The following is a 27,681-nucleotide window of genomic DNA, read 5'->3' on the forward strand; positions in this document are numbered from 1 at the left end:
CAAACACAGCAGAGCAAAGAGCAGTGTATGTATTAATTATCACAGAATACTTATAATAAATTTGTATTATAAAAACATGCCTCAATGTCCTCATTTGTCCATGAAAGGTGAAAGAGAATGGCAGAGAATCATCAGTTATACTTTGTCTATTCTGATAATGACAAGAAGCCAATTCATACAAAGGAACAACCTCTAATGTTATGTCACTTTCTCTGCCTCAAATATGGTGATTGATACCTTCCCTCTCTCCTCAAAGAAGTATGAAAAAAAACCTCTTAAGCTCCTTAGAAAAAGGTATTTGTTTTACTATTTTATTACCTTTCATGGTGTCCAGAATAAAACAGGCTTCTTCCTGAAAATTCTGTATCATCTGAAAAAAAAAAAAGCAAGAAAATTTGCTGATTTAAAAAACTTTGGTTTGTTGTATTTATTTTGCTTATGTGGCTTTTTATAATATTTAGATTTGAGTGAAAAATAATCCTTTGTTTTGTTTTCTCCCATTTAGTTTTTAAGTTTTAAAAGTGAAGTCGTTTAAAACAGTGATCTTAAAATTGGAGCATTTTCCTGGGTTAACACCAAGACTTTCCCAGGGGCACACAGACACTGAGAGGCCCATATGCGAGAACTGACCCCTAGTTCTCCCACTTCCATATCTACTCTTTTCTAAAACTGCCTGAAAGCCTCTTCAGTTTTCCTTTCTCACTTTTCCTTCTCAAACTCCCTTTCCCCACTTTATAAAATAAAGGCATGAGTTTCACCTTCCTGGAATCCTACCAAAATGCATTGCCCTGGAGTATAAAAGGTTCCAGAATGCCCCAGTATAACTGCAACTGTAAACTCTAATGACTTAGTGGGTCACATGGTTACCAATTCTTTCTTTTCACCAGAACTGGAGTGACCTAATCACAAATTGTCAAGTGACAGATGATTCACAATAATTTTGACAACAATACTATGTAATTTTTGGCACATAACTCAGAAGTTAAAAAAAATAGAGCAATGTTGTCATAACAAAACCCCATCCATTGCTATTGGTCAATAAACATGAACCAGGTTCCACAACACTTACATCTAGAGGAAAAAACAGATGGAATTGATGCTGAACTTTATTTCATGCTATAGGTAGTATTCATCTAGAGATGAATTAATTGTGTGTGAGACAGGGGGTAGGGAATCAAACAATCCCATCCATCTCATTATTAGATGCATTTATAATAAATTTTTTCTTAATGTTTAATAATTACTCGTCAAAACATGTAATACATTTATATTGTTTTAATCAACTGTATAATTAATAATGTTAATTCTAGTCAGAAGAAATAATCTATCAATTTTACTGAAACAAATTTTTTATTGATTTTTTTTTTTTTGAGAGAGAGGGAGAGAGAGAGAAAATATCCATGATGAAAGAGAATCATTGATGGGCTGGGGATCCCCTACTGGGGATCAATCCCACAACCCAGTCATGTGCCCTGATAGGGAATTGAACCGTGAACCCCTGGGGTCATAGGTTAATGCTCAACCACTTGAGCCACACTGCCTGGGCCTGAAACAACTTTTTTGTTGAAGCAAATGTTTGTCTCAATTAAATATGATAAAATAATTAATAAAAAATGTTCAAGCATAAAAATGTTATGTTAAGATAAAATTATATAGAGAAGTAAATATAAATATGAATTCAAGGAAATTATATAAAAATTCTGTTAAAAAGTATATTCATATATTTCTTTTAAACAGATGATGGTATTAAATCACTTGTATTTAGGTTACATGGAATATAGTTAGAACAGTGAAGGAACCATTTCAGAATTATTTTATTAAAAAAACTGTTTTTCTAATCTTCACCTGAAGACATGCTTAGAGAGGAAGTGAGAGAGAGAGATACAATGATTGGTTGCCTTCCAAACATGCTGCAACCCAGGTATGTGCCATGACGGGAATCAAACTGTCAACCTTTCCGTGTATAGGACACATCACTCAACCAACTGAGCCACTCCAGCCAGGCAACTATTTCTTTTTCTTTTTTTTTAATATATTTTTATTGATTGCAGAGAGGAAGGAAGAGGGAGAGAGAGAGAGAGAGAAACATCCACGATGAGAGTGAATCATGGATTGGCTGCCTCCTGCAAGTCCCCCACTGGGGATCGAGCCCACAACCCAGGCATGTGCCCTTGACCGGAATTGAACCGGAGACCTTTCAGTTCGCAGGCCAATGTTCTATCCACTGAGCCAAACCGGCTAGGGCACCATTTCATTTTTTAAATGTCATATAATATCCCCAGAAATAGCATCCTTTGCAACTTCATTTAAACTTAAAAAAGCCCTGGCCCGTGTTGCTCATGATTAGAGGGTCAGCCCTCGGACCAAAGGGTCTCGGGTTCAATTCCCAGTCAAGGGCACAAACCTTGGTTACAGATTCAATCCCAGGCCCCCGTCAGGGTGTGTATAGAAGGCAACCAATCAATATTTCTCTCTCTCTCTTTTTCTCTCTCTGCCCCTTCTCCCCTCCCTTCCACTCTCTCTAAAAGTCAATGGAAAAAATATCCTCAGGTGAGGATTAACAAAAAATAAAAATAAATAAACTTAAGAGTAAAAATTTTAAGTCCCTAAAAATGTGCAAAGAAATATATATTAAAAAAAATTATTTTAGTAGGTAATCAAGCAAAAACATCTGGGAACCTCTGGTCTAGAAAACAGAGCACTCTGCCCCAATAGAACTGCTCTTGCTCCTGCTATATGCCCTGACAAATTCACTGTCACCTGGTGATTCAGCTGTACTGAAAATCTACCTCATCACTAATGAGCACATGGATTCCCGTTGGCCCCTGCTTGTAGATCTGGCTGATCTGGCAAGGGGAAATGCTGAAAAGCTGAGCAATTTTTTCTGTCAATTCAACAGCTGTCAGTTCTTCTAGGTAGATGGCATGGTACACTGCAAAAAGGAGAGAGCAATGGCAGTCAGTACAAAGTTTATCTGTTCTTAAACTTTATCTGCTCTTATCTGTGCCCCTGACTGGTAATCTGATCATTAGGAATGCCCAATTTCTGAAGGACTCAAAGTCAAATCCTGAGTCTTGACTCAACCACTTGCTTGCGGTTGAGAGTAAGTTACTTAAGATCCCTAAGCCTCATTTTCCTAACCTAAATGTGGGAGATAACAATAAAATCTACTGCAAAGAGGAGATACTAGTAAAAATTCAAATGTGTAAAGAAGTGCTGAGAATAGTGCCTGGCATATATTAGGAACTCAAGCTATTACCATTACTTCTGGCAAATTTCTTCTAAATCTGTTATTTGATAAATTCCTATCACACATGCTTGTAAGTAATCTCTTTACCTTTTTTTCATATCTTTCCTGGCCTTGTCCTGAATGACCTACCGAAGAAAGTACCATTTGAGTCTCCATCCTCATGCTTCTGCTGCTGCTGCTGCTGCTGCTGCTGCTCCCTCAACTGCAAGGATTCCTGACAAACATAAATGGTTAGCCTTGGGCGCACCATCCTAGTGAGAGAGAAAAAAAGCTGTTAGTCTTATATTTTTCACAGCAAGCACATTTTAAGGGACAACTCGTGTAGTTATGCTAACACTATAGAGCAACGGTTGAAAATTGGCAGCCCAAGGGCTAATGCAGCTCATTTGACCTGTTTTATTAGCTTCCGTGTGTGTTTGTATATGGGGGCGCGCATTTAACTGAATTCCTTTCAACAGAAGGCACCATATACACTGAGTGGCCAGATTATTATCATCTCTGAACGCATAATATTCTGTATTCTGGCCACTCAGTGTATATCCTATATAATAAAAGGCTAATGTGCAAATTGTCCCCTCAACCAGGAGTTTGACCAGCAGGCAGGCTGGACAACCGCCCATGTCCCCTCCCCTGGCCAGGCTGGCTGGACCCCACCCATGCACGAATTCATGCACCCGGCCTCATATATATATATATGTATATATATTTTATATAATAAAAGAGTAATATGCAAATTGACCGTCACTCCAACACACAAGATGGCCACCCCATGTGGTCAAAGATGGCTGCCCCATGTGGACACAAGATGGCTGCCACAAGATGGCCAACAGGGGAGGGCAGTTGTGGGTGATTAGGCCAGCAGGGGAGGGCAGTTGGGAGGGACCAGGCCTACAAGGGAGGGCAGTTGGGGGTGACCGGGCTGGCAGAGAAGGGCAGTTGGGGGTGACGAGGCTTGCAGGGGAGGACAGTTGTGGGGGGGGGACCCAGGCCTGCAGAAAAGGGCAGTTGGGGAGGACCAGGCCTGCAGGGGAGGGCAGTTGGGGGGAACCAGGCCAGCAGGGGATGGCAATTAGGGGCGACAAGGCTGGCAGGGGAGGGCAGTTAGGGGCAATCGAGCCAGCAGGGGAGGGCAGTTGGGGGGAACCAGGCCTGCAGGGGAGGGCAGTTGGGGGGGACCATGCCTGCAAGGGAGGGCAGTTGCGGGGGGACCAGGCCTACAAGGGAGGGCAGTGCGGGGGACCAGACCTGCAGGATAGGGCAGTTGGGGGAACCAGGCCAGCAGGGGAGGGCAGTTAGGGGTGACCAGGCCTACAGAAAGGACAGTTGGGGGGGGGACCAGGCCTGCAGGGGAGGGCAGTTGGGGGGAACCAGGCCAGCAGGGGAGAGCAGTTAGGGGTGACCAGGCCAGCAGGGGAGGGCAGTTGGGAGCGACCAGGCCTGCAGGGGAGGAAAGTTAGGGGCGACCAGGCCAGCAGGGGAGGGCAGTTAGGGGCAATCGGGCTGGCAGGGAAGCAGTTAGGCGTCGATCAGGCTGGCAGGGGAGTGGTTAGGGGGTGATCAGGTTGGCAGGCAGAAGCGGTTAGGGGCAATCAGGCAGGCAGGCAGGCAGGCGAGTGGTTGGGAGCCAGCAGTCCTGGATTGTGAGAGGGCAGTCGGACATCCCTCGAGGGGTCCCAGAATGGAGAGGGTGCAGGCTGAGGTGAGGGACACACCTCCCCTGCCCCGTGCACGAATTTTGTGCACTGGGCCTCTAGTGTGTGTGTGTGTGTGTGTGTGTGTGTGTGCGCGCGTGTGCACACACACACACTGAGTGGCCAGATTATTATGCGTTCAGAGATCATAATAATCTGGCCACTCAGTGTAAACCTCTGAATTTTGGCTTTTCAAAAATCAGATCTGGCAATCCTAAGCCCTCATTCCACAAGACAACAAGATAACAATCAGCTGTTCTCTCGTAGGGGGCATGCATTCTTCAGTACACCCCAGGCTTGACTGTCACTCATTTACATGTGACCTCTGTAGTCACCTGAGTTAGTGACCTTTGATGTACAGGTTAGAAATATGGATGTTCCTCAGCATTCGATGGGGTTATGTCCCAATAAACCCATCATAAATGGAAAATGTCATAACTCAAAAATGCATTTAATACATCTAATCTACCAAAGATCATAGCTTAGCCTAGCCTACCTTAAACATGATCAGAACACTTACATGAGCCTACAGAAGCGCAAAATTATCTTACTGCCATTGCTCAGCATTATTGTATTACTACAAATTCGTGCACAGGTGGGGTCCCTTGACCTGGCGAGATCGGGCTGATTGGAGCCAGCTGGGGGAAGGGACCAAGGGAGATTGGCCGGCTACAGGAGGTTGGCTGTGGGAACACACTGACCACCAGGGGGCAGCTCCTGTGTTGAGTGTCTGCCCCCTGGTGGTCAGTGCGTCATCCTAGCAACCGGTCAATCAGTTATTTGGTCGACTGGTCATAACGGTTGCTTAGGCTTTTATATATATAGATAGATACTACTTATCATTTGTGCCAGGAAAAGACCAAAATTCACAATTCGAAGTACAGTTTCTACTGACTGCATATCACTTCCACACCATCATAAAGTTGAACAATAATAAGTCGAGCCATCATAAGTCAGGAATCATCTATATTCAAAATGTATGAGCCAGCCCTGGCCAGTGTTGCTCTGTGGTTAGAGTGTCAGCCTGTACACTGAAGGGTCTCATGTTCGATTCCCAGTCAAGGGCACGTACCTGGGTTGCAGGTGCATGTGTAGGAGGCAACCAGTCAATGTGTCTCTCTCATATTGATGGTTTTTTTCTCTCTCTCTCTCTCCTCCCTCTCTTCCACTCTGAAAAGCAATGGAAAAAAATATCCTCAGGTGAGGATTAAAAAAAATGTTTTTTAAACACACAAAAACCTAAGTAGCCTAAGCCTTCTTTCTGTTCTTACTTCTTTGGAGAGAGTGGAAGGGAGGGGGAGAGACAGAGAGCAAGAGAAACATGAATGTGAGAGAGACACATCGATTGGTTGCCTCTACATGTGGGCAACTGAGGTAGGTGCCAAAACCAGTTAGTGCTGTTCTTACTTCTTTGATAACCCTATTTTATCTCATTACCTTATTGCTCCCTATTTCTTTCTTTTTTTAATTTAATTTAATTTTTTTCCATCACTGCTTCCTGTTTTTTAGTGCTCTTTAAGATAATACATGTAAAAATGAAATATCCATTCTTTTTCTCCAACTAATTTACTCCTGAATTTCACCTCTTTCCTTAAAATTTTTCAAGATTATAGCCAACCTGATAACTCTTGTGATGTACAAACACAAATACTACACAATCTGTTTCATTATTTAGTAACTGATTTGGTTTTATGGTATTGACCTGTATGTTTTTTCCATTAATATTACTAGTACCTATTGGAAATTGGAAATCACAAAATGGGTCTATAAGTCACTCTCTGTATTATAAATAATATTTGTAAGAAGACCACTTAAGCAATTCCTGTACAAACTTAAGAATGATCTCTTTTCTAGCTAAAACTGAATTCAGAGCCTTAACATCTGTTGTTCCCTCTGCCTAGAAGGCTCTTCCCTCATAGTTTCATTTTCTCATAACAGTTTAAATAATCCCTCCTTCCATCCAAGTACTAACCAGACCTGGCCTTGTTTAGCTTCCAAAATCAGGGTGGTGTGGCTGTAGATGATAAATAATCCCTCCTCAGAAAGATCTTTTCTAACCAAATGCTGGGTACTCTATAGGTCACAACCTTGTTTTTGTTTGTTTTACTTCAAAGTACTATCACTAACCAAAATACTGTTTATATCTTTATCTCTCTTTCCATTAGAAAGTAGTATCCATGTTTATTTTGCTCACCAATATATCCCCAGAGCCCAATGGCTCATAATAGGGACAATGAATATTTACTGAATGAAAAAACTATGTGAAAATAAAAAATGGGATATCATGAGGAATTCCTTGAATCAAGTGTAAGAAAGGATATTTTTCATCTTTGTTTATTTGGTACATAGTTAGCATTCAAATAGAATGTGTTTTTTTTTTAAATATATTTTATTGATTTTTCACAGAGAGGAAGAGAGAGGGATAGAGAGTCAGAAACATCGATGAGAGAGAAACATCGATCAGCTGCCTCCTGCACACCCCCTACTGGGGATGTGCCCGCAACCAAGGTACATGCCCTTGACCGGAATCGAACCTGGGATCCTTGAGTCCGCAGGCCGACGCTCTATCCATTGAGCCAAACCGGTTTTGGCCAAATAGAATGTTTTGACAAGATGCATTTAGCTATGCAACAAAAATTGTGAAGAATCCCTGAATCCAAATCCATTTGAAATCCAATCTCACTGATATTTTAACACTAAACACTAATCACATACCGGCCTTTTAACGCATTAAAAAGTCTGATTCCATCTGCAGGGCCACAGATTTGGATCACATCATCTCTAGTTAGTTTCAATAAATCTGCCCCTGAAATAAATATAAGAAAATGGGTGATAGAGGCAAAGATTTTCTTTGTTAATGACTATTAAAATGGGCTCAGTTACAAGGACACCTCATTACTACTATGTTATAATCCATAATCTTTTGCATGGTGTGTAAGGCCCTCCATGACCTGGCCCCTGCTTCATCTTCCACCTCAATTCCCACCCAATTACTTCCCCACTTAACCCTATGTTTTCATCATAATGATGATGTCTAATGAGAAGTTGCTCCTCCTGCCTGAATTAACCTTCACTGTCTGACCAACAGATTCCTCCTCATTCTTCATGCATCACACATGTTCCGAACCCCAGACCCTCCTCTAAATGCCTAACTTTGTATCTACTACATCACAACTACTTGTTTACCCTTTTTTGGGGAGGGGGCCGTGGTATTTTGATTTGATTTTTTTGATACTAGATAATGAATGATCAGGAAATATGTATGTCTTATACATCTGTGTATTCCTACCATACCTGGTAACCGAAGGTATTAAATAAAAGTGGAATGTGCAAATAAAATACAATATAGTGATATCAAGAGGAAATTTCAGACTACCTCGAAATGTTCCTTGATAAAATACTATGTGAAGTGTTATAAAGAATAAATATTTTAAAATTAAAGTGAGTTTAAACTAAGAGATTTTTCTTTTTAAGTATTTCACAGCACACACACACACACACACACACACACACACACACACACCCTCACATGGATACCAGAAGGCCCTAGAATATAAAAGAATATCCCATGCTGGAGAAAACAAAGGACAAGCAAATTTAACCTGAGAAGTTTGTAAAAAGCCTTGTGAATGTAGAAAACCGGTTTCGATGCAACCATTGCTGAGCTTCCTGAGGTGTGGTTGTTGGCAAGAGGTTCTGAAAGAGAGAAAGCAATATTTTTTGGAACTAAATAGGGTGAATTTAAAAAAGGTAAATATTATTAGGTAACACATAGCCAAACAAACCCACACTCAAATAGGCCTAGTTTGCTTGGAAGTTGTTTGTACATCAGTCTTCTTTCTCTAACCATACAAGATACCCATGGAATTCCATCCTTATCTTCCCCACTAGATTGTAAATTCCTTAAATACAAGGGTCCTGCATTACTTGTTTTATATCTTCAGTCCCTAGCATAGTATCTGTTCATAGTCAAAATTCAATAAATGTTTGTTTAATGAATGAATGAATACTCCTTACAAGTTGGACACTTCTACTGAACTGCACAGTCATCAAAGTACTATCAGACATTCAATTAACTGACATTTAACTTTAGACTTACATCTGTGACTGGAGGGGGCGGCTCTGGCTGGTGGTTTGGTGAACCATTTCTAAAGAAACATTTATAATGAAAGGATGAGTCCATGACACATACTAAGGTTCATCATCATTCTTTACTCTCATAATAAGTCCTAAACTAGGAATTTAAAGAAATCTGTGCTTTCTCATAAAACACTCTTATTCTTGGATCTAATACTTCTATTATCTACTAATTCATTGTAAAGATTTTGGGGGGAGGGCTAAAGGGGGAGAAGCTATGACATTTGCAACATTTTATTATTATTGGAGAAATTGGGGGGGGGATCAAGATTCCAGTAAGTTGTGACTTATTAGATAAATTAGGGCATAAACAGTATTTAATATAAATTTATTAGAATATAAACTGTCAGAATATAAAAGTAATCAATATATTACTGCATCAAATATATAAATGTACAGACATACAGAAAAATATTAGAATAAGATTTATAAAATGCAATGGGATCCCACATTTTTTATAATAAAAACAATAATTATTTTTAAAACAGCTTCAAAAATTAGTGCTATCTAATTTGTAATCCAAGGGCTATTTCTATACCGTAGGTTTTTCCCTGTACTTCCTTTTGTTTTACAGACTGTCCCTCTTCCCTAATGTTTACTTTTTTTATGAGTGGAAATTTGAGCCTAATAATGAAGTACATGACAAAAAGGGGGAAAAAACCCTCTTAAATCCTATATAATAATTAAAATTGCTTATAAGTAGGCTGAATAATCCATGTGAATAATAAGAGATTTTTCTTTCCTAAAAGGTATTTTTTTCTTTTTCTTTTGGCCTTAACTGCAAAATTCAAATTCAGTCTTCAAATTTAGTAACTTATCTCAAGGCCCTAGTTAACTATTCTTTCTACAACTTCTACCTATTTTTATTCTTAATTGATACATGTTGAATATTTAAGCCACCTTAATGAAATATTTCAGAAATAGGTTGAACACAGAGCCTAAATAAATTAAAAACAAACATTACAACCAAGCAATATATTCACACATTTCACAGCTTATTTGAAATTTCAATATGGCCCATGTGGAATACGTGCTAATAGGGTGATAAGACACTCTTTAGCTATCATGTTCAACTTTCTTCTCCTGATTAGCAGCAATTCATGTTAATTAGGTGTTAGGATCATTCTTAATAAGTAACAAAACAGATATTAATGTTTGTACAACTGTGTTTCAATTCCGATGACCAATCTGGTGAGAGTATGATCAGGAAGTGAAATAATCAAAAAAAGCAGTTCTAGGGAGAAGTGAAAAGCCCAGAAAATCAGTCCCTGACTCACTAAAAACTGACCGTAAAAGTGATTTTCTAATGGGAGGAAAAAATAAGAGAAAGGGGTATATAAAACTCTTTCAGTCTCTTACCGGCAACACTCTGGCAGATGATCAAAACTGTCTGATGCAATTGGAGCTTGCCATGGCAACAAAGTCTAACCTATTCCAGTGCACTCTCCTCTATGAGACAAGGCCTTACATAGACACAGACAGTGTTAAAAAACAAAATACCTTCCGTGTCTTTGAAGGTAATTCAAACCTCAGTTACTATGTAAGTCCATCAAAGCCTGACCAAGTAGAAGTACTGATTGATTTAGAAAGACCTTGTCTATAGAAAGATAATAAAAAATACACATTTAGGACAGACACAAGTTAATTTCATTTCCCAGACTTACCCTTCCCCAAGGGAAAAACTGCTATGCGAACTGTTGAAGCCAGGGGATGGGGAATTATTGACATATGTGATTTCAGGCCATGGAGAACACTACAACAAAGGAAAACTTAGATACTAAAAAGTATAATTGACCCTAATGTTCCACCAAAACATGTTTACTTAAATGGCACATCTTGATTAGTAAAAGTAAATTTTAATTCTTCAGAGCCCCCCATAATTAAGAGGTCAAAAAAATTTTGAACGGGTGGAAAACAATTTTTAAAAACTGAGATATAACTGATATATAACATTATATTAGTTTTAGGTAAATCACAAGATGATGATTTGATATATGTAATTGATTGGATTTTTTCTTGAGTAAAAAGTATTGCCCTAGCCGGCTTGGCTCAGTGGATAGAGCGTCAGCCTACGGACTGAAGGGTCCCAGGTTCGATTCTGGCAAAGGGCACACGCCTGGGTTCGATCCCCAGTGGGGGGTGTGCAGGAGGCAGCCGATCAATGATTCTCTCTCATCATTGATGTTTCTATCTCTCTCTCCTTCTCTCTTCCTCTCTGAAATCAATAAAGAAATATTTTTTTTAAAAGAGTAAAAAATATTGATTAAAATTGTCACCAAAATAAATCCTTTACCTCTGTAAGTATAGTGGTCTCATAGGAAGGTTGATATTTCTCCTTTTCATGAGGTGTTCGTTTCTCCATTTTCTCTCTATCTGTTTTTTGCTTTCTGTCTGCACCTTTGGGCTGAAATGAGAAATACTTTATTTTAAACTCACCCTCAACCCAACAGTATTATTTCTAAAAATGTAAACAGTCACAAGTGATACAAAAATATATTCTAATGACATAAAGACAAAATGCATAATTGCATATAAATCTGAAAATAGGAAATTTAAATGTTTGAGGAAGTTAAAAAAGAATAGGAGATCTATAACTATGGACATGGAAAGATCTCTAAAGCACACAGTTAACTGAAAAAAGCAAGCCTCAAAGAGTTCATACCATATAATCCCATTTATGTTTGAAAGAAAAGAAAATATGTGTATACCTATGAACATGTGTACATAAAAGCACAGAAGGGACGAGAAGGATACATACACACCAAATTATAACAGTGGTTACCTGTGGGCAGAGGTTGGAGAGTCAGGGTAGGAGTGATAAAGGGGAACGTCAGTGTTGTGCTCAGAATACCTTTGTATTAATGAATCTTTTTAAATGAGAACATATTTATCCACGTGATAAAGACCAAAATAAGGAAAGAAGATCAAGTATAAATGTAAGCAAAACTGTCCACTTTTCATAATTTTTGTGAGTTTTTAAAAGAGCTTATCACTTTAACAGGCTTTAAGAGCATTCAATGAAAATCCATGAGTTTTCATAGTTTTGTTTTTGGAACACACACACACACACACACACACACACACACACACACACAAAACAACAAGCTGGCTTTTTGACTTGGTGACTAAATGTTACAACTGAAAGACGAGGCAAGTAGTTCCAAGGGCCACCACAATGCCCAGGAATACCTTGAAGACTTTGATCTGGCAGCTGGCTGAGTGCAAGTGCTCAGTATAGTCCCCGTTCTCATTCTCCTTGAAGGTATCGATTTGTACTCGGAATGGCACTCCCTTTTCTCCGCCGTGTTTCCTCATGGTGAATTCTGTGCTAATACAATGCACCTGAAGAGAAGACAATGTCCAGGTTTCAGTACTGCTAGCCAGACAAACCAGTCAACAACATTTTTGAGCAACTACTAATAGCAAAACTTTTCAAAAGCATTGTGAACAACTACAAAAACAACTATTACTCTTTTTATCTTGAAGAATTTATACCAGCTGTGCCGGTTAATAATGCAGATTTTTTTCAATAGATGGAATTACACATATGTTGATATATATGCAATTGGATGTGTATGCTATTTTGTTGTATTGACAGCAAACTTCAAAACTTCATATGTCAAAATTTCTGAAGGTGTTAACATCATAGATATTTTTACGCTTAAAATGTCGAATTTCGTGCCAAAAAAGAGCATTTGCGGGAAGTTTTAATTCATTACTTTATTTTGAAGAAAAAGTTATCGTAATACTTCGGGAAGCTTATGGTGAACATGCTCCATCTCAAGATACTTGTGAATGCTGGTTAAAATGCTTTAAAAGTGATGATTTCGATGTGAAAGACAAAGAATGTCCAGGTCAACCGAAAAAGTTTGAAGACCAACAATTACAAGCATTATTGGAAGAAGATGCATGTCAAACTCAAAAACAACTTGCAGAAAGATTAAATGTTGCTCAGCAAACAATTTCCGATAGTTTACAAGCAATGGGAAAGATTTTAAAGGAAGGAAAATGGGTGCCACATCAATTGAACGAAAGACAAATGGAAAACCGAAAAGTCATCAGTAAAATGTTGCTTCAACAGCACAAAAGTAAGTCTTTTTGCATTGAATTGTGACTGGCGATGAAAAGTGGATTTATTTTGAGAACCCCAAATGTACAAAATCATGGGTTGATCCAGGGCAACCATTAACATAGACTGCAAGGCCAAATTGCTTCAGAAAGAAGACAATGCTCTGCATTTGGTGAGATCAGGAAGGGGTGGTGTATTATGAGCTTCTAAAACTAGATAAAACTGTTAATACTGATCGCTACCAACAACAAATAATCAATTTGAACCACGCTTTGATCGTGAAATGACCAGAATGTTCCAGAAGACATGTCAAAGTTATTTTGCTTCATGATAATGCACCATCACACACTTCAAAACCAGTTAAAGACATGTTAAAAGATCTTGCCTGGGAAGTATTAACCCACCCGCTATATTCACCAGACCTTGCTCCTTCAGATTACCACTTTTTCCCATCGATGGCACACCCACTTTTGAAGTGGCACTTCAAAACGTACGAAGACATGGAAAATTTGGTCTCTTAATGGTTTGCCTCAAAACAAGAAAAGTTCTATTTGGACGGTATCCACAAATTACCTGAAAGATGGGGAAAATGTGCAGCTAGCAATAGACATTACTTTGAATAAAGCACTTTTGAATTTTCTCTTGAAATTATCGTGTTTTCTTTGATTACAAAATCCGCATTATTAACCGGTACACCTGGTATTCTAATGATGGAAATAAGGAAGACTTAAATGATTTACAAATGCAAACAAAATAGATCTAATGTTGCCCTAGCCAATTTGGCTCAGTGGATAGAGTGTCGGCCTGCTGACCAAAGGGCTCCGGGTTCAATTCCAGTCAAGGGCACATACCTTGGCTGCAGGCTCCTCCCTGTTCGGGCCCTGGTCAGGGACCCTGCAGGAGGCAACCAATCGATGTGTTTCTCTCACATCGATGTTTCTTTCTGTCTTCCCTCTCTCTCCCACTCTCCCTAAAAATCAATGGAAAAATATCCTTGGGTGAGGATTAACAACAACAACAATATATCTAATGCTAACAAAAGCTACTGTGAGGAATCAAATTAATGAACTGCTTCAGAGAATACAGAGTTAACATAAAAGAGAAATGATTTCTGTTAGTAAAAGTTTCCTGGACTTTTAGATGGATTTTAGCAAGTGGAGGCACCATCTACTAGTATGCTGGGGAAATAGTGTATATGAAGGCTGGCAATAGGAGGAAAACAGTTTGCCTGGCTTCTGCATAAAGTCTAAGACCTTGGTGAATCTGAACAGTGGAACTCTGATTGACCAAATACTAGCCTGGGTAAGTTATTAACTTCTCTAAGTGTCAAGGACTAGTCCTACTCCACAGGATTATTGTTGAAAATCTTAGATAAAATTATGTATACAAAGTGTTAACATGGGAACCACTTAAACTATTAGCTATCATGATGACAAATAAGAATTTTCAAGGAATCTACCCAAAGGTGATAATCATATATGCAAATCAAATTTTACAAATAAAGATGTTCAAAATAACCTTATGGATAACAGTGAAAAATTAGGACAATCTCAATGCTAAATAATCATTAGATAAGTTGTGGTACATCCAGAATAAAATACAGGGTGGGGCAAAAGTAGGCTTACAGTTGTGAGTATGCAAAACACAAAGTGTATTCTTATATTACTTATTAATTGTTGTATTATTTTCCAAAGGAACAGCTGTAAACCTACTTTTGACCTACCTTGAATTATGTAGCCGTTAGTAAGCATTTTGGGGAGGAACAAATGCATAAATTGGGGAAATCAGAAGAGCAATTAAGAAACTCCTCATTGCTTTCAGGAACATGTTGAGGAGTCTGCACTTGAGAGTCATACTGGAGCCCTGTAAAGATTTCCAACTCAACATGTTTTATTCTTTAAGAAACAAATTTGGCGTAAGAGACGCTCTTCATAACTGGAACCCCATTTGCAATGCCTTACCTGAATAAACACAGATGTCCTCTTGGCAGGGTCCCACAGGAACTCCACTGTGTTTAGTTGGTTCGGATTGGCCCTAGGATCGATTATACCCACGGACATTGGGATATCTGAGAAACAAATGGTATTCATTGAACAATTCTGAGTGCTACTGGGTTTAAGTAAGAAAGCACTGATTCTTATACAGGTATTGTTGGTCCCTAGTCACCAAGATTTTTATGTAAACCTCTTTTTGCCAGTGAAAGAGGTTTGAATAGAGCTAACATTAATCTAAATACTTTGCTTCTGAGTATCTTTTCTCTATTTTAAAAAGTTTAATTCTACTTAAAAATAGATTTAGTCTACACACTAGCTCTAGTGTCATGAAAATTGTAGCATAATCTGCTTCACTTAGTTTTTAGATTAGTGTTACTGCTAGAAGTACACTAAGAGTATTGCTATAGAAGGATAAAGTAGAGTGTCTGAATAAAGGCATAAAGTACTGTATCACAGATAGAAGTGGGAAAGTCATCAAATAATCCTATAGCAGAGTGACACATCTTATACTCAAGAGGTAAGCAAAAATGAATGGGCTTTAGTAGAACTTTGCATTCCATTCCATATAGCACAAACTCAAATACCATTCCCTGACTTCTATTAATACTCAAACTAAGAGATAAAGCCAGGCTGATATTATTATAACTGTGCTCTAACTATACTGTTTTAGTATCAATGATTTAAAAAAGAAAGCGTTAAGTGGATCCCACTCCACAGTGTTAGTTGTGTTGGATTCATCCTACAGCCAATTTTATTATATGGATATCTGTATGAGAACCAGTGCTTTCTCAGGTAAATATAGTAGTACTCAGATTTAACTATGTTTACCAATAGGAGATAGTAACCAATAAGAGATCAAAGACACAGATGCTGGGATTCAAAGTACGTTTATGAAGAGAGCCTGTGCATATTTGTAAAGATCTTTCCCTTTTGTGCCATGGTTTAAGAAAAACAAATTCTACTCTGTGGAGAAAGGTAGAAAAACTTGAACTGCAAACCAAGAGACATAGATTCTAATCCCAGGCCTCTTACTTAAGGTAAGACAAAGCACTAATCTAGCTCTCAGGTATTAGTAAAATAAAAGAACTTTGAGGAATTTAGGGGCAAAACCTGGCCCTTTTATACACTACTCAAAACAAAATATCAGACCTGTAATAGCCAAAACAATCTTGAAAAGTAACAAAATTGGAGGTCTCATACTTTTTTATTTCAAAACTTCCTACATGCCCTGGCCGCGTAGCTCAGTTGGTGAGAGCATCGTCCCAATACGCCAAGACTGCAGGTTTGATCCCCGGTCAGGGCACATACAGGAATCAACCAATGAATGCATAAATAAGTGGAACAAATCGATGTTTCTCTCTCTCTCCTTTCCTCTATCCCTATAAAAATTAAAGAAAAAAAACTTACTATGAAGTTACAATTATTAAAAATGGTGTGAGCCCTAGACAGTTTGACTCAGTGGACAGAGCATTGAAGCATATTAAACCCAGGTCCTGGGTTTGATTCTGGTCAAGGGCATGTTCCTGGGTTGCGGGCTCGATCCCCAGTCCTGGTTGGGGCGCATGAAAGAGGCAACCAAGCGATGTGTCTCTTCACATCAATGTTTCTCTCTCTGTCTCTCCCCCTCCCTTCTATTCTCTAGAAATCAATGGAAAAAGTATCCTTGGGTGAGGATTAAACAAACAAACAAAAAACTGGTGTGGTACAGGCATAAAGATGAATATATGGACAAATGGAACAGAATAGAGAGTTCAGAAACAAACCTTCATATATATGGCAAAATGATTTTAGACTAGGGTGACAAGGCCAATCAATGGTAAAGGATAGTCTTTTCAACAAATGGTGTTGGAAAAACTGGAAATCCACATGCAAGGAATGAAGGTGGACTCTTACTTTACACCATACATGAAAACTAACTTAAAAAATGGATCTATACTGCCTTGTCCGGGTAGGGCAGTTGGTTAGAGCATCATCCCAATATACCCACGTTGCGAGTTCGATCTCTAGTCAGGGCACATACAAGAAAGCAGTCAATGAATGTATAAATAAGTGAAACAACAAATTGATGTTTCTTTTTCTCTCTCAAAACAAACAAACAAACAAACAAACAAACAAGAATTTCCTTCCTTAAAAAGAAATATCTACACCTAAACCTAAAACTCTTAGGAAAAACTTCATGATACTGGATTTTCCAATGATTTCTTAGATATAACACCAAAAGCACAGAAAACACACACACAAAAGATATAGTGGACTATATTAAAATTTAAAACTTTTGTCCATCAAAGGACACTATCAATAGTGAAAAGACAACCTACACAGAATGGGAGAAAATATTGTAACTCATATATCTGATGTGGGTTTAACATTCAGAATATATACAGAACAAAACAACCAGATTCAAAAATGGGCAAAGGTGACCGGGGTGGGAATGGCATGGCTAGTGGTGGTGGTGGTGGTGGTGGGGGTGTCAATTGGGGAAAAAGGAGACATATGTAAAACTTTAAAAAATAAAAAAAATTTAAAAAAATGGGCAAAGGATTTGAATACACATTTCTCCAAAGATATACAAATGTACATGAAAAGATACCCAACATCACTAATCATTAGAGAAATATAAATCAAAATCACAATAAGATACCACTCCATATCTATTAGAATAGCTAATATTAAAAAAATAGAAAATAAGTGTCAGTAAGGAGGTAGAGTAATTAAAACCCTTGTGCAATTCTGATAGGAACGTAAAATGTATAGCCTCTGTGGAAAACAGTATGGTGGTTACTCAAAAAATTTTAAATAGAATTATCATATAATATAGCAATTCCACTTCTGAGTATACACCCAAAAGAACTGAAAGCAGAGACTGAAATAAGTATTTGCACACCCAGGTTCATAGTAGCATTATTCATTCACAATAGGCAAAAGGTGGAATCAACCCAAGCATCCATTGAGGGGTGAATGGATAAACAAAATTTGCTATCTATATACAATAAAATATTATCTATAGTAATAAAAGTGTAATATGCTAATTAGATCGGATGACCTTCCGGACAAAGCCCTGCGAGGAAAGCCCGAGTCCCGGGTGCCTGCCGGTGGCCAGAGGGAAGCCAGTGCCGGCCGCCGTGGGAAGAAAGGCCTATTCTTGCATGAATTTCATGCATCAGGTCTCTAGTACAGTCATAAAAAGGAATGTGTCAGTAGTTCTGACACATCCTACTACATAAATTAACCTTGATGATTATGCTAAGTGTAATAAGCCCATCACAAAAAGATAAACACTGGATAATTTTATGTATTAAAAATAATTAAAATTTTATGTTATGTATATTTTACCACAACTAAATTTTTTTTTTAAATATATTTTATTGATTTTTTACAGAGAGGAAGAGAGAGGGATAGAGAGTTAGAAACATCGATGAGAGAAACATCGATCAGCTGCCTCTTGCACACCCCCTACTGGGGATGTGCCCGCAACCAAGGTACATGCCCTTGACCAGAATCGAACCTGGGACCTTTCAGCCCACAGGCTGACGCTCTATCCACTGAGCCAAACCGGTTTCGGCACCACAACTAAATTAAAAAGAAATAAAAACAACATAAAAATCACCCTGAAGTAATGAATATGATTGTTCTGGAACTGAAGTGTCTCCACTTTCTAACTTTTGGTATCATCATACTAGTAAGCTTTTATACTTAATAACCACTTCTAAGTACATGCTAATTGAGCCCCTGAAACATTTTGAATCAAAGTGAACTCAAGAACACCAATTCTCAGGCCATAGTTTATAGGCCTTTCCTGGGAATAGATTCTCTTAACTCACCAATGTCAAGAATTCTATCTCCAGGTCGGTTCCACCTCCAGCCCTCTAGCTGCTGATGTTCAGTGTATTGTAACCGTCTGTCATGGAACACTACACGGAATATACTCTAAAAGGAAGCAACAAAATCAAATGATAACAGGATTCCTTTTAAATCAATGCTGACAAACAAAAAATTACAGAAGTCACCCCAAGTTGGTTTTTAGATACAAGCTAAAAAATTTTTAAGACCTATTTCACTCTAAGACCCACACCATACCAAGCTCTAATTCAAGGTAAATTTTGTAATTGCTCAGATATAATCTTTACAATGAACCAGTACCATATTTGGCTGGAACATCAGTTCTGATGGTAATTAAGCATAAAGGACTCATATCAGTAGCATTTCTACATGCCCCTACTGCTACCATGTAATATTTGGCTTGGCTCTTCAGATGTGTATCGAAAACTCACCAAGGCCCTTGCTTGCTAACCCACCATATAAACACAGAGCAGGTAACAGCTATTTCCATCAACTTTACTTCTATTACTCTTACTTTTCGGAGGTGCTTATTAATATCCTTCTTATCATCTTTCACAGCTGCTGCCCAAACTCCTCTGTCCCATTTGTACTGTGAATTCATTACCATCAGTCTAGACAAAGAAAACTGCTATTCGTCAACACTAGCTTCTGTTTTCCTTGCAAAAAAAACACCACACAAAGTATCCAAAGAGAAAGGGGAACTTCTCTCAAGATCTCAAGGATGTTACTGTATTCCACCTGAAAAGAATTTCACTGAGCCACGAAACTATCCTGACATGGAGTGGTAAGCTCTGAAAAATCTATGTCAATTAGAGGGGCTCACTCTGACCCCACATTCTGCCAGCAAATTGTAGCAGGTAAGATATCACCAAGCCTTTTATCGAAGCAAAATAATGTTACAAAGAGTCAATAAAAAGGATGTTTTTTATTTTCTTTTACCTTCACCAACTTGCCATTAATTTCTGGAAGTTCTCCAAGTTTCCTGTTGTCTAGCATTCGGATTTCATAAGACTGTCCTGGAAGAAAAAGTAACTACGTATTACATTCATCGTAATTAACTTTGCAAAATTCAGAAAGAAAAAACTCAGTTGGGAGGAGAGTTTCCCTCTGGTTCATGGTGGCAGCAGCGAGTTGAATTTTAGGAGAGCAGTGTTCTCTGAAGAATCTAATGTATGGGGCCACCGCACTTTTGTTGGATGGGCTGAAGGACGTGAGTCCTGGGGATGGGGGAAAGAACTGTCAGAAACATCCAAGCGTCCAGACTCAGGCAGGAGGCTCAGGGAAGAAGTGGGTGCTCAGTGGACCTGAGGGCACCCAAGAGGGAGCTGAGCCTGTGTGCTGTAAGAGGAATGAGATGAGAAACCCCTTACTCCCATGACACTATAGGCTGTGGCGTGCTTCCCCCTCCCCCAACCGTTTGCCTGCAGGTAAACTGAGGGGCCAAAGTCGGATCCAAGTATCCAGAATAAGCTCTAGCCTTGGAACGGCTAGAAAATGGCCCACACACGAATGAATACACCACCGCCCTTCAATACCCCAAGGAATATTCTTCTCTCAGACAGATCGTGATTTGGAATTACTGAATGATTAAAGATTCCTCTTTCTCCACACCCCCACTTCCAAAAAAAGGCATTTTTAGCAACATTTTTGGAGCTTTGAAAGTAATGTTAGATTTTGTGTGGGATAAAAACATACATAAGCCCTGGTCCATTTCCTCAATTTAATGTAGGTGGAAGCCAAGCTATTTCCTGGGTTTAAAAACCCGGTTTTTGCCCTCACTGGTTTGGCTCAGTGGATAGAGCATCAGCCTGCAGACTGAAGGGTCCCAGGTTCGAGTCTAGTCAAGGGCATGTACCTTGGTTGCGGGCACATCCCCAGTAGGGGGCGTGCAGGAGGCAGCTGATCGATGTTTCTCTCTCATCGATGTTTCTAACTCTCTATCCCTCTCCCTTCCTCTCTGTAAAAAATCAATAAAATATATTTAAAAACAAAACAAAACAACAAAAAAAAAACCGGTTCTTCCATTGTGTGCCCTTTTCAAATTTCTTAATCTTTGCCTCAGTTGCCTCAGCCTCAAAACGGGAATATTTAGTAATTCTTCTCACAGGGCTGTTGACAGGATTAAATGCCTTAATACATATAAAGCATGTAAAACAAGGCCTGGCACTTAATGAATCTATGAATGTAAGCTGTCATCATCATTGTCGCATTATTGCCAGCATCATCTAGAAGTGCCAGACACACTATAGAAAAAGAAGGGTTTCCAATCACTTAAGGATAGAGTAAAACTTAGTAACAACCTGTCTATCTTGAGAGAGTATAGACAGAATCATATGAAAGTTTGTATCCCCCCCAAATATCTTGTTTATGGATGTATGACAGGTAGTTGTTAAAAGCAGAAACTTCCATAAATTGCCTTAGAGGCAAAAAAAAAAAAGGAATAAAATTCAGTTGGTTGGATATATAAGAATATAATATTATTAGTATTAGTAACAACAACTACAATTCTTTACTATATGCTAGGCACAGTGCTAAATGTTTTCACACATTGTATCATTTAATTTACACAACTCTCTCTAAGGTATTATCAATCCCATTTTTTTAATTTTTTTAACATATATTTTATTGATTTTTTACAGAGAGGAAAGAAGAGGTATAGAGAGTTAGAAACATCGATGAGAGAGAAACATCGATCAGCCGCCTCCTGCACACCCCCTACTAGGGATGTGTCCGCAACCAAGGTACGTGCCCTTGACCGGAATTGAACCTGGGACCCTTCAGTCCACAGGCAGCCGCTTTATCCACTGAGCCAAACCGGTTTCGGCATCAATCCCATTTTTACAGATAAGGAAACTAAAACATAGAGTTTATGCAAACATAGTCATATCAATTGATGCAGAAAAAGCATCTGACAAAATCCAACATCCTTTCTTGATAAAAACCCTCAGCAAAATGGGAATAGAGGTATCATACCTCAACATAATAAAGCCTTTGCCGAGACCGGTTTGGCTCAGTGGATAGAGCATCGGCCTGAGGACTCAAGGGTCCCAGGTTCGATTCCGGTCAAGAGCATGTACCTTGGTTGCGGGCACATCCCCAGTAGGAGGTGTGCAAGAGGCAGCTGATCGATGTTTCTCTCTCATCGATGTTTCTGACTCTCTATCCCTCTCTCTTCCTCTCTGTAAAAAATCAATAAAATATATTTTTAAAAAAAAATTAAAAAAAATAAAGCCTTATATGACAAACCTACAGCCAACATTATACTCAAAGGGCAAAAACTAAAACCATTTCACCTAAGAACAGGAACGAAACGGGGATGCCCACTTTCACCTCTCCTGTTTGACATAGTACTAGAAGTGCTAGCCATAGCAATTAGACAAGAAGAAATAAAAGGTATCCAAATTGGAAAAAAGAAGTAAAACTGTCATTATTCACAGATGACATGATACTGTACATAGAAAACCCTAAAGACTCCATCAAAAAATTATTAGACTTAATAAATGAATTCAGCAATGTAGCAGGATACAAAATTAATGCCCAGAAATCTATGGCATTTTTATACACCAATAGTGAACTTACAGAAAGAGAAATTTAAAAAACAATCCCATTTACCATTGCACCAAAAAAATTAAGATACATAGGAATAAACTTAACTAAGGAGGTAAAAGACCTGTACTCAGAAAACTACAGGACACTGAAAAAAAAACATAGAGGAAGACATAAACAGATGGAAGAATATACTGTGTTCATGGATTGGTAAAATCAACATCATTAAAATGTCCATACTACCCAAAGCAATCTATAGATTCAATGCACTCCCCATTAAAATACCAATGGCATATTTCACAGACCTAGAACGAACTCTCCAAAAATTCATCTGGAATAAAAAAAAGACCCCGAATAGCTGCAGCAATCCTGAGAAAGAAGAACAAAGTAGGAGGGATCTCAATACCAGATATCAAGCTATATTACAAAGCCCCTGTTCTCAAAACTGCCTGGTATTGGCATAAGAACAGACATATAGACCAATGAAATAGAACAGAGAACCCAGAAATTGACCCAAACCATTATGCTCAATTAATATTTGACAAAGGAGGCAAGAGCATACAATGAAATCAAGACAGTCTCTTCAATAAATGGTGCTGGGAAAATTGGACAGATACACCCCAAAATAATGAAACTAGACCATCAACTTATACCATACACAAAAATAAACTCAAAATGGATAAAGGACTTAAATGTAAGACGGGAAACCATAAAAATTTTAGAGGAATCCACAGGCAGCAAAATCTCAGACATATGCCGAAGCAATATCTTCACCGATTCAGCTCCTAGGGCAATGGAAACTAAGGAGGAAATAAACAAATGGGACTGCATAAAAATAAAAAGCTTCAGCACAGCACAAGAAACCATCAGCAAAACAACAAGAAAGCCCACTGCATGAGAGAACATATTTGCCAATGTTACCTCCAATAAGAGTTTAATCTCCAGCATTTACAGGGAACTCATACAACTTAACAAAAGGAAGATAAACAATCCAATAAAAAAATGGGAAACAGACCTTAAATAGATACTTTTCAAAAGAAGACATACAGAAGGCCAAGAGACATATAAAAACATGCTCGAAAGAGATACAAATCAAAACGACAATGTGGTATCATCTCACACCTGTCAGAATGGCTATTGCCAACAAATTAACAAATGACAAGTGCTGGCGAGGATTCAGAGAAAAAGGAACCCCCATGCATTGCTGGTGGGAATGCAGACTGGTGCAGCCACTGTGGAGAACAGTACGGAGTTTCCTCAAAAAACTAAAAATGGAACTCCCATTTGACCCAGTGATCCCACTTCTAGGAATATATCCCAAGAACCTAGAAACACCAATCAGAAAGGATATATGCACCCCTATGTTCATAGCAGCACAATTTACCATAGCAAAGATTTGGAAACACCCTAAGTGCCCATCAGCAGACAAGTGGATTAGAAAACTGTGGTACATCTACACAATGGAATACTACGCTGCTGTAAAAAGGAAGGAACTCCTACCATTTGCAACAGCATGGATGGACATGGAGAGCATTATGCTAAGTGAAATAAGTCAGTTGGAGAAAGATAAATATCACATGAACTCACTCATTTATGGAATATAATGAACAACATAAACTGATGAACAAAAACAGATCCAGAGACAGAGAAACTTCGATCAGACCATCAAACCTCAGCGGGAAGGCAGGGGAGGATGGGGGGAAGGGGGAGAGATCAACCAAAGGACTTGTATGCATGCATATAAGCCTAACCAATGGACACAGACACTAGGGGGGTGAGGGAATGAGCAGGGGTGGGGGGGTTGGGGAGATAAGGGCACATATGTAATACTTGAATAAAGAAAAAAAAAGAGTTTATGCAACTTGTCCAAGGCCATACAACTGATAAACAATAATGCTGAGTGGGGTAATTCTTCTCAAATAGTAACCAGTAAGGATGTTCAGGGAACATAGATTAGAAAAAAAGAGGGAGATGGAAACTAAAAATGGGCACACAGACAAAAGAAGCTATTAATATATATCTCATATGACATTAAAACTCAAATATCTGAAGTAAGCCTTGGATTTTGACAGTCCACACTAGAAAAATGCACTTTAAAAAAAATGTTTATATTGATTTCAGTGAGATTAAGGGAGAGGGAGAGAGAGATACAAACATCAATGATGAGAGAGAATCACCAATTAGCCTCCCCCTCTCAACCCCCACTTGGAATTGAGCCCGAAACTCCAGGCATGTAGCCTGACAGGGAACCGAACCTTGACCTCCTGGTTCATGGGTCGATGCTCAACCACTGAGCAACACCAGCTGGGCCGAAAGGTGCACTTTTCACATAAAGTGTACCTAATTAAATATCATGAATTCAGCAGGTCTGCAGTAATACTAACAAACAAGGACGCATCTAACCTTGATTGAGATATGTCAGGGTTTCGTCGTGGAGTTTCACCGCTGGAGAGGTGGCAGCACAAAGCACATACTGAAAAGGTAGGATTTTATTCTCATTATCAGGAGGCAAACTTGACTCTTCTTGCTTAAAAATGGGCAAGGCAAGGACATCACTGAAATAAAACAAATAAATGACTTTTGTTAACATCTGACAAAGGTGCAAGAGCAGATTTATTGTGGAAGCAATTTAACTGCAATTTGCTTTGGCAAACCATAAATATTACTCACTTTTCTGGAGTTTCTTCCCAACTATTCAGTTCAGATTACCAGCTGTAATACCCCCCTGACCACAACAATGTGAGCAATGACAGATATTCACTGTTAAAACAACCTAAATGCCCAAAGACTGTGTTTCTAGTGAACATAGGTGTTTCTAAAAGGGCTCTGAAAAGCGTATGTAGAGTTCCAAAATCATAATTTAGGATACTCAGTAATATATTTGTTCTCTGAAATGCACCAACTGCAGTATCTTTATTGTGCAGTCCCCCTTTATCCACAGTTTCAGTTACATGCAGCCTGAAAATATTAAATGGTAAATTTCAGAAATAACCAATTCCTAAATTTTAAGTTGCAAACCATTCTGAGTAGTGATGAAATCTCACACTATCCTGCTCTGTCCCACCCAGGACATGAATCATCCCTTTGTCCAGCATATACTTGGTATACGCTACTCACCTGTTGGTCACTTAGTAGCACTCACTCTCATTTATTAGATAGTTACAGGAAGAGAGAGCATGAGAGAGAAAAAGAGGGAGAGGGAGAGGGAGAGGGAGAGGGAGAGGGAGAGGGAGAGGGAGAGGGAGAGGGAGAGGGAGAGGGAGAGGGAGAGGGAGAGGGAGAGGGAGAGGGAGAGGGAGAGGGAGAGGGAGAGGAAGCTGGAATTCTAAAATTGATTCTAAAGTTACCCCTAAAGTTAACTCAAAATAGTACAGCCAAACTCAATACATAAAACTATATTTTCTCAGAAGAGGATTTAAGATCTAAAAACTTCAAATATATCTGAATTACTCATGTTCTTGGTACACTGAATTTCTTTTACTCTGCTGTGGGAACAAGAGTATCATTCAATTCCTCATTCCTATAGGTGGAGGCTAAAGGTCACCAGTAACTACAGTTCTAGGTCCCTGCTTATACCACAACAATAACAAATTCAATGAGAACAATTTTGGAAATACACAGAAGTCTCCTCTTTCTTATAGGTAAGTTGAGTACAGATTAGGAAAACCCACTCTGGCAGACTCTAAGTAGTTGCTATCAATGTATAATTTGGCACTTTATTATATTCTCTGATTCCTTCGTGTATTTAATTCATTCAGTGAAACATATGCAATTTGAAGGAGTAATTTTTTTATGCGCTTATTAGTAAAATAGAGGCCTGGTGCACAAAATTTATGCACGGGTAGGGTCCCTAGGCCTGGCCTACGATCAGGGCTGATCGGGGCCTTCCTTCATTCCGGTTGCCCCCTGGTGGTCAGCACATGTCATAGCAAGTGATTGATGGAACTCCCGAGGGGACACTTTGCATATTAACCTTTTATATATATAGATAGATATTTGTTAGTATGATTTATATTTTTGTTTATTTGCATTGTCCCAAATACTCAGCCCTAATACACTGTAATCATTTTGGAATTCTCAACATTTCATAGTACCTCTAATCAAGGATAAGGATACAGAAACCTTACTGTTAAAAAGTTAATTAAATATATTTTTTAAAATTAATTTTTAGTGAGAGGAAAGGAGAGGGGATGGGAGGGAGGGAGATAAAGAGTGAGAGAGAAATATCTGTGTGAGAGAGAAACATTGATCAGTTGCCTCCCGCATGCATCCTGACAGGGGATTGAACCAACAACCTGGGTATGTACCCTGACCAGGAATCAAACGAACTCCCCACCTTTTGGTGTATAGGACAACACTCCAACCAACTGAGGCACCAGCAAGGGCTAAGTACTGTACATTTTTAAGATATGCATCGCTAAGTGGAAATCCATACCTGGGAGTAGAGGCATAGCAGAAAGCATTATTAAGAGTGATCTTCCCTGTAAGTAACTTGGATTCCCTGAAGAGCTGCTTCTGATATAAATTACCCTTCTCTGAGTAGTCTCTAGTAATTCACAACTATGGTTTAATTTTCTCCCTCAGGCCCACCAGCTGTGGAATGCTCTCTTCTAAAAAGATCCTACAGCCCTAACCAGTTTGGCTCAGTGGATAGAGTGTTGGCCTGCGGACTGAAGGGTCCCAGGTTCGATTCCGATCAAGGGCATGTGCCTTGGTTGCGGGCATATCCCCAGTGGGAGGTGTGTGGGAGGCAGCTGATGGGTGTTTCTCTCTCATTGATATCTCTGACTCTCTATCCCTCTCCCTACCTCTCTGTAAAAACCAATAAAATATATTAAAAAAAAAAAAGATCCTACAGCATAGAAAGGCAGAGGTTGGATGGGCTCTATCTTGAGTAAGAGAGGCAAGCAGACAGGTGTCCATAGCATCTAAGGAAATTAGAAACTAACTGGGGACAGTTAGATGTCATGAGCTCCTAACTTCTCTATTTTATAACCTACATTTCACCATGATGAAAATATTTGAAAATATGCCAATCCTATATAATAAAAGGCTAATATGCAAATAGACCGAATGGCAGAATGACTGGTCGCTATGACATGCACTGACCACCAGGGGGTGTGTGCTGAACATGGTGGGCATCGGCTGTGGTGG

At 38.9% G+C, this 27,681-nt stretch overlaps 1 protein-coding gene across 5 annotated transcripts in view; it reads right to left on the reverse strand.

Moving 5' to 3' along the window:
* TFCP2 (transcription factor CP2) overlaps positions 1 to 27,681 on the reverse strand; it is a 52,350-nt gene that overhangs the window by 5,523 nt on the left and 19,146 nt on the right. For 4 of the 5 annotated variants that reach the window (XR_013813655.1, XM_079774061.1, XM_079774060.1 and 1 more), the window contains exons 2-14: positions 24,931 to 25,082; positions 19,921 to 19,997; positions 18,963 to 19,068; positions 15,109 to 15,215; positions 12,268 to 12,420; positions 11,372 to 11,482; positions 10,743 to 10,831; positions 9,041 to 9,089; positions 8,544 to 8,637; positions 7,657 to 7,747; positions 3,380 to 3,501; positions 2,790 to 2,932; positions 319 to 370 (exon numbers count right to left, since the gene is read on the reverse strand). Coding sequence is in view for 4 of the 5 variants with exons in the window: in XM_079774061.1 (XP_079630187.1) it covers positions 319 to 370; positions 2,790 to 2,932; positions 3,380 to 3,501; positions 7,657 to 7,747; positions 8,544 to 8,637; positions 9,041 to 9,089; positions 10,743 to 10,831; positions 11,372 to 11,482; positions 12,268 to 12,420; positions 15,109 to 15,215; positions 18,963 to 19,068; positions 19,921 to 19,997; positions 24,931 to 25,082 (1,346 nt within the window). In the remaining variant the exon portion in view is untranslated. The remainder of the gene's footprint in view (positions 1 to 318; positions 371 to 2,789; positions 2,933 to 3,379; positions 3,502 to 7,656; positions 7,748 to 8,543; positions 8,638 to 9,040; positions 9,090 to 10,742; positions 10,832 to 11,371; positions 11,483 to 12,267; positions 12,421 to 15,108; positions 15,216 to 18,962; positions 19,069 to 19,920; positions 19,998 to 24,930; positions 25,083 to 27,681) is intronic. The other variant, XM_079774062.1, reaches the window with a different exon arrangement.

The sequence above is a fragment of the Cnephaeus nilssonii genome (assembly GCF_951640355.1).
Source record: "Cnephaeus nilssonii genome assembly, chromosome: 6".
Lineage (NCBI taxonomy): Eukaryota > Metazoa > Chordata > Mammalia > Chiroptera > Vespertilionidae > Cnephaeus > Cnephaeus nilssonii.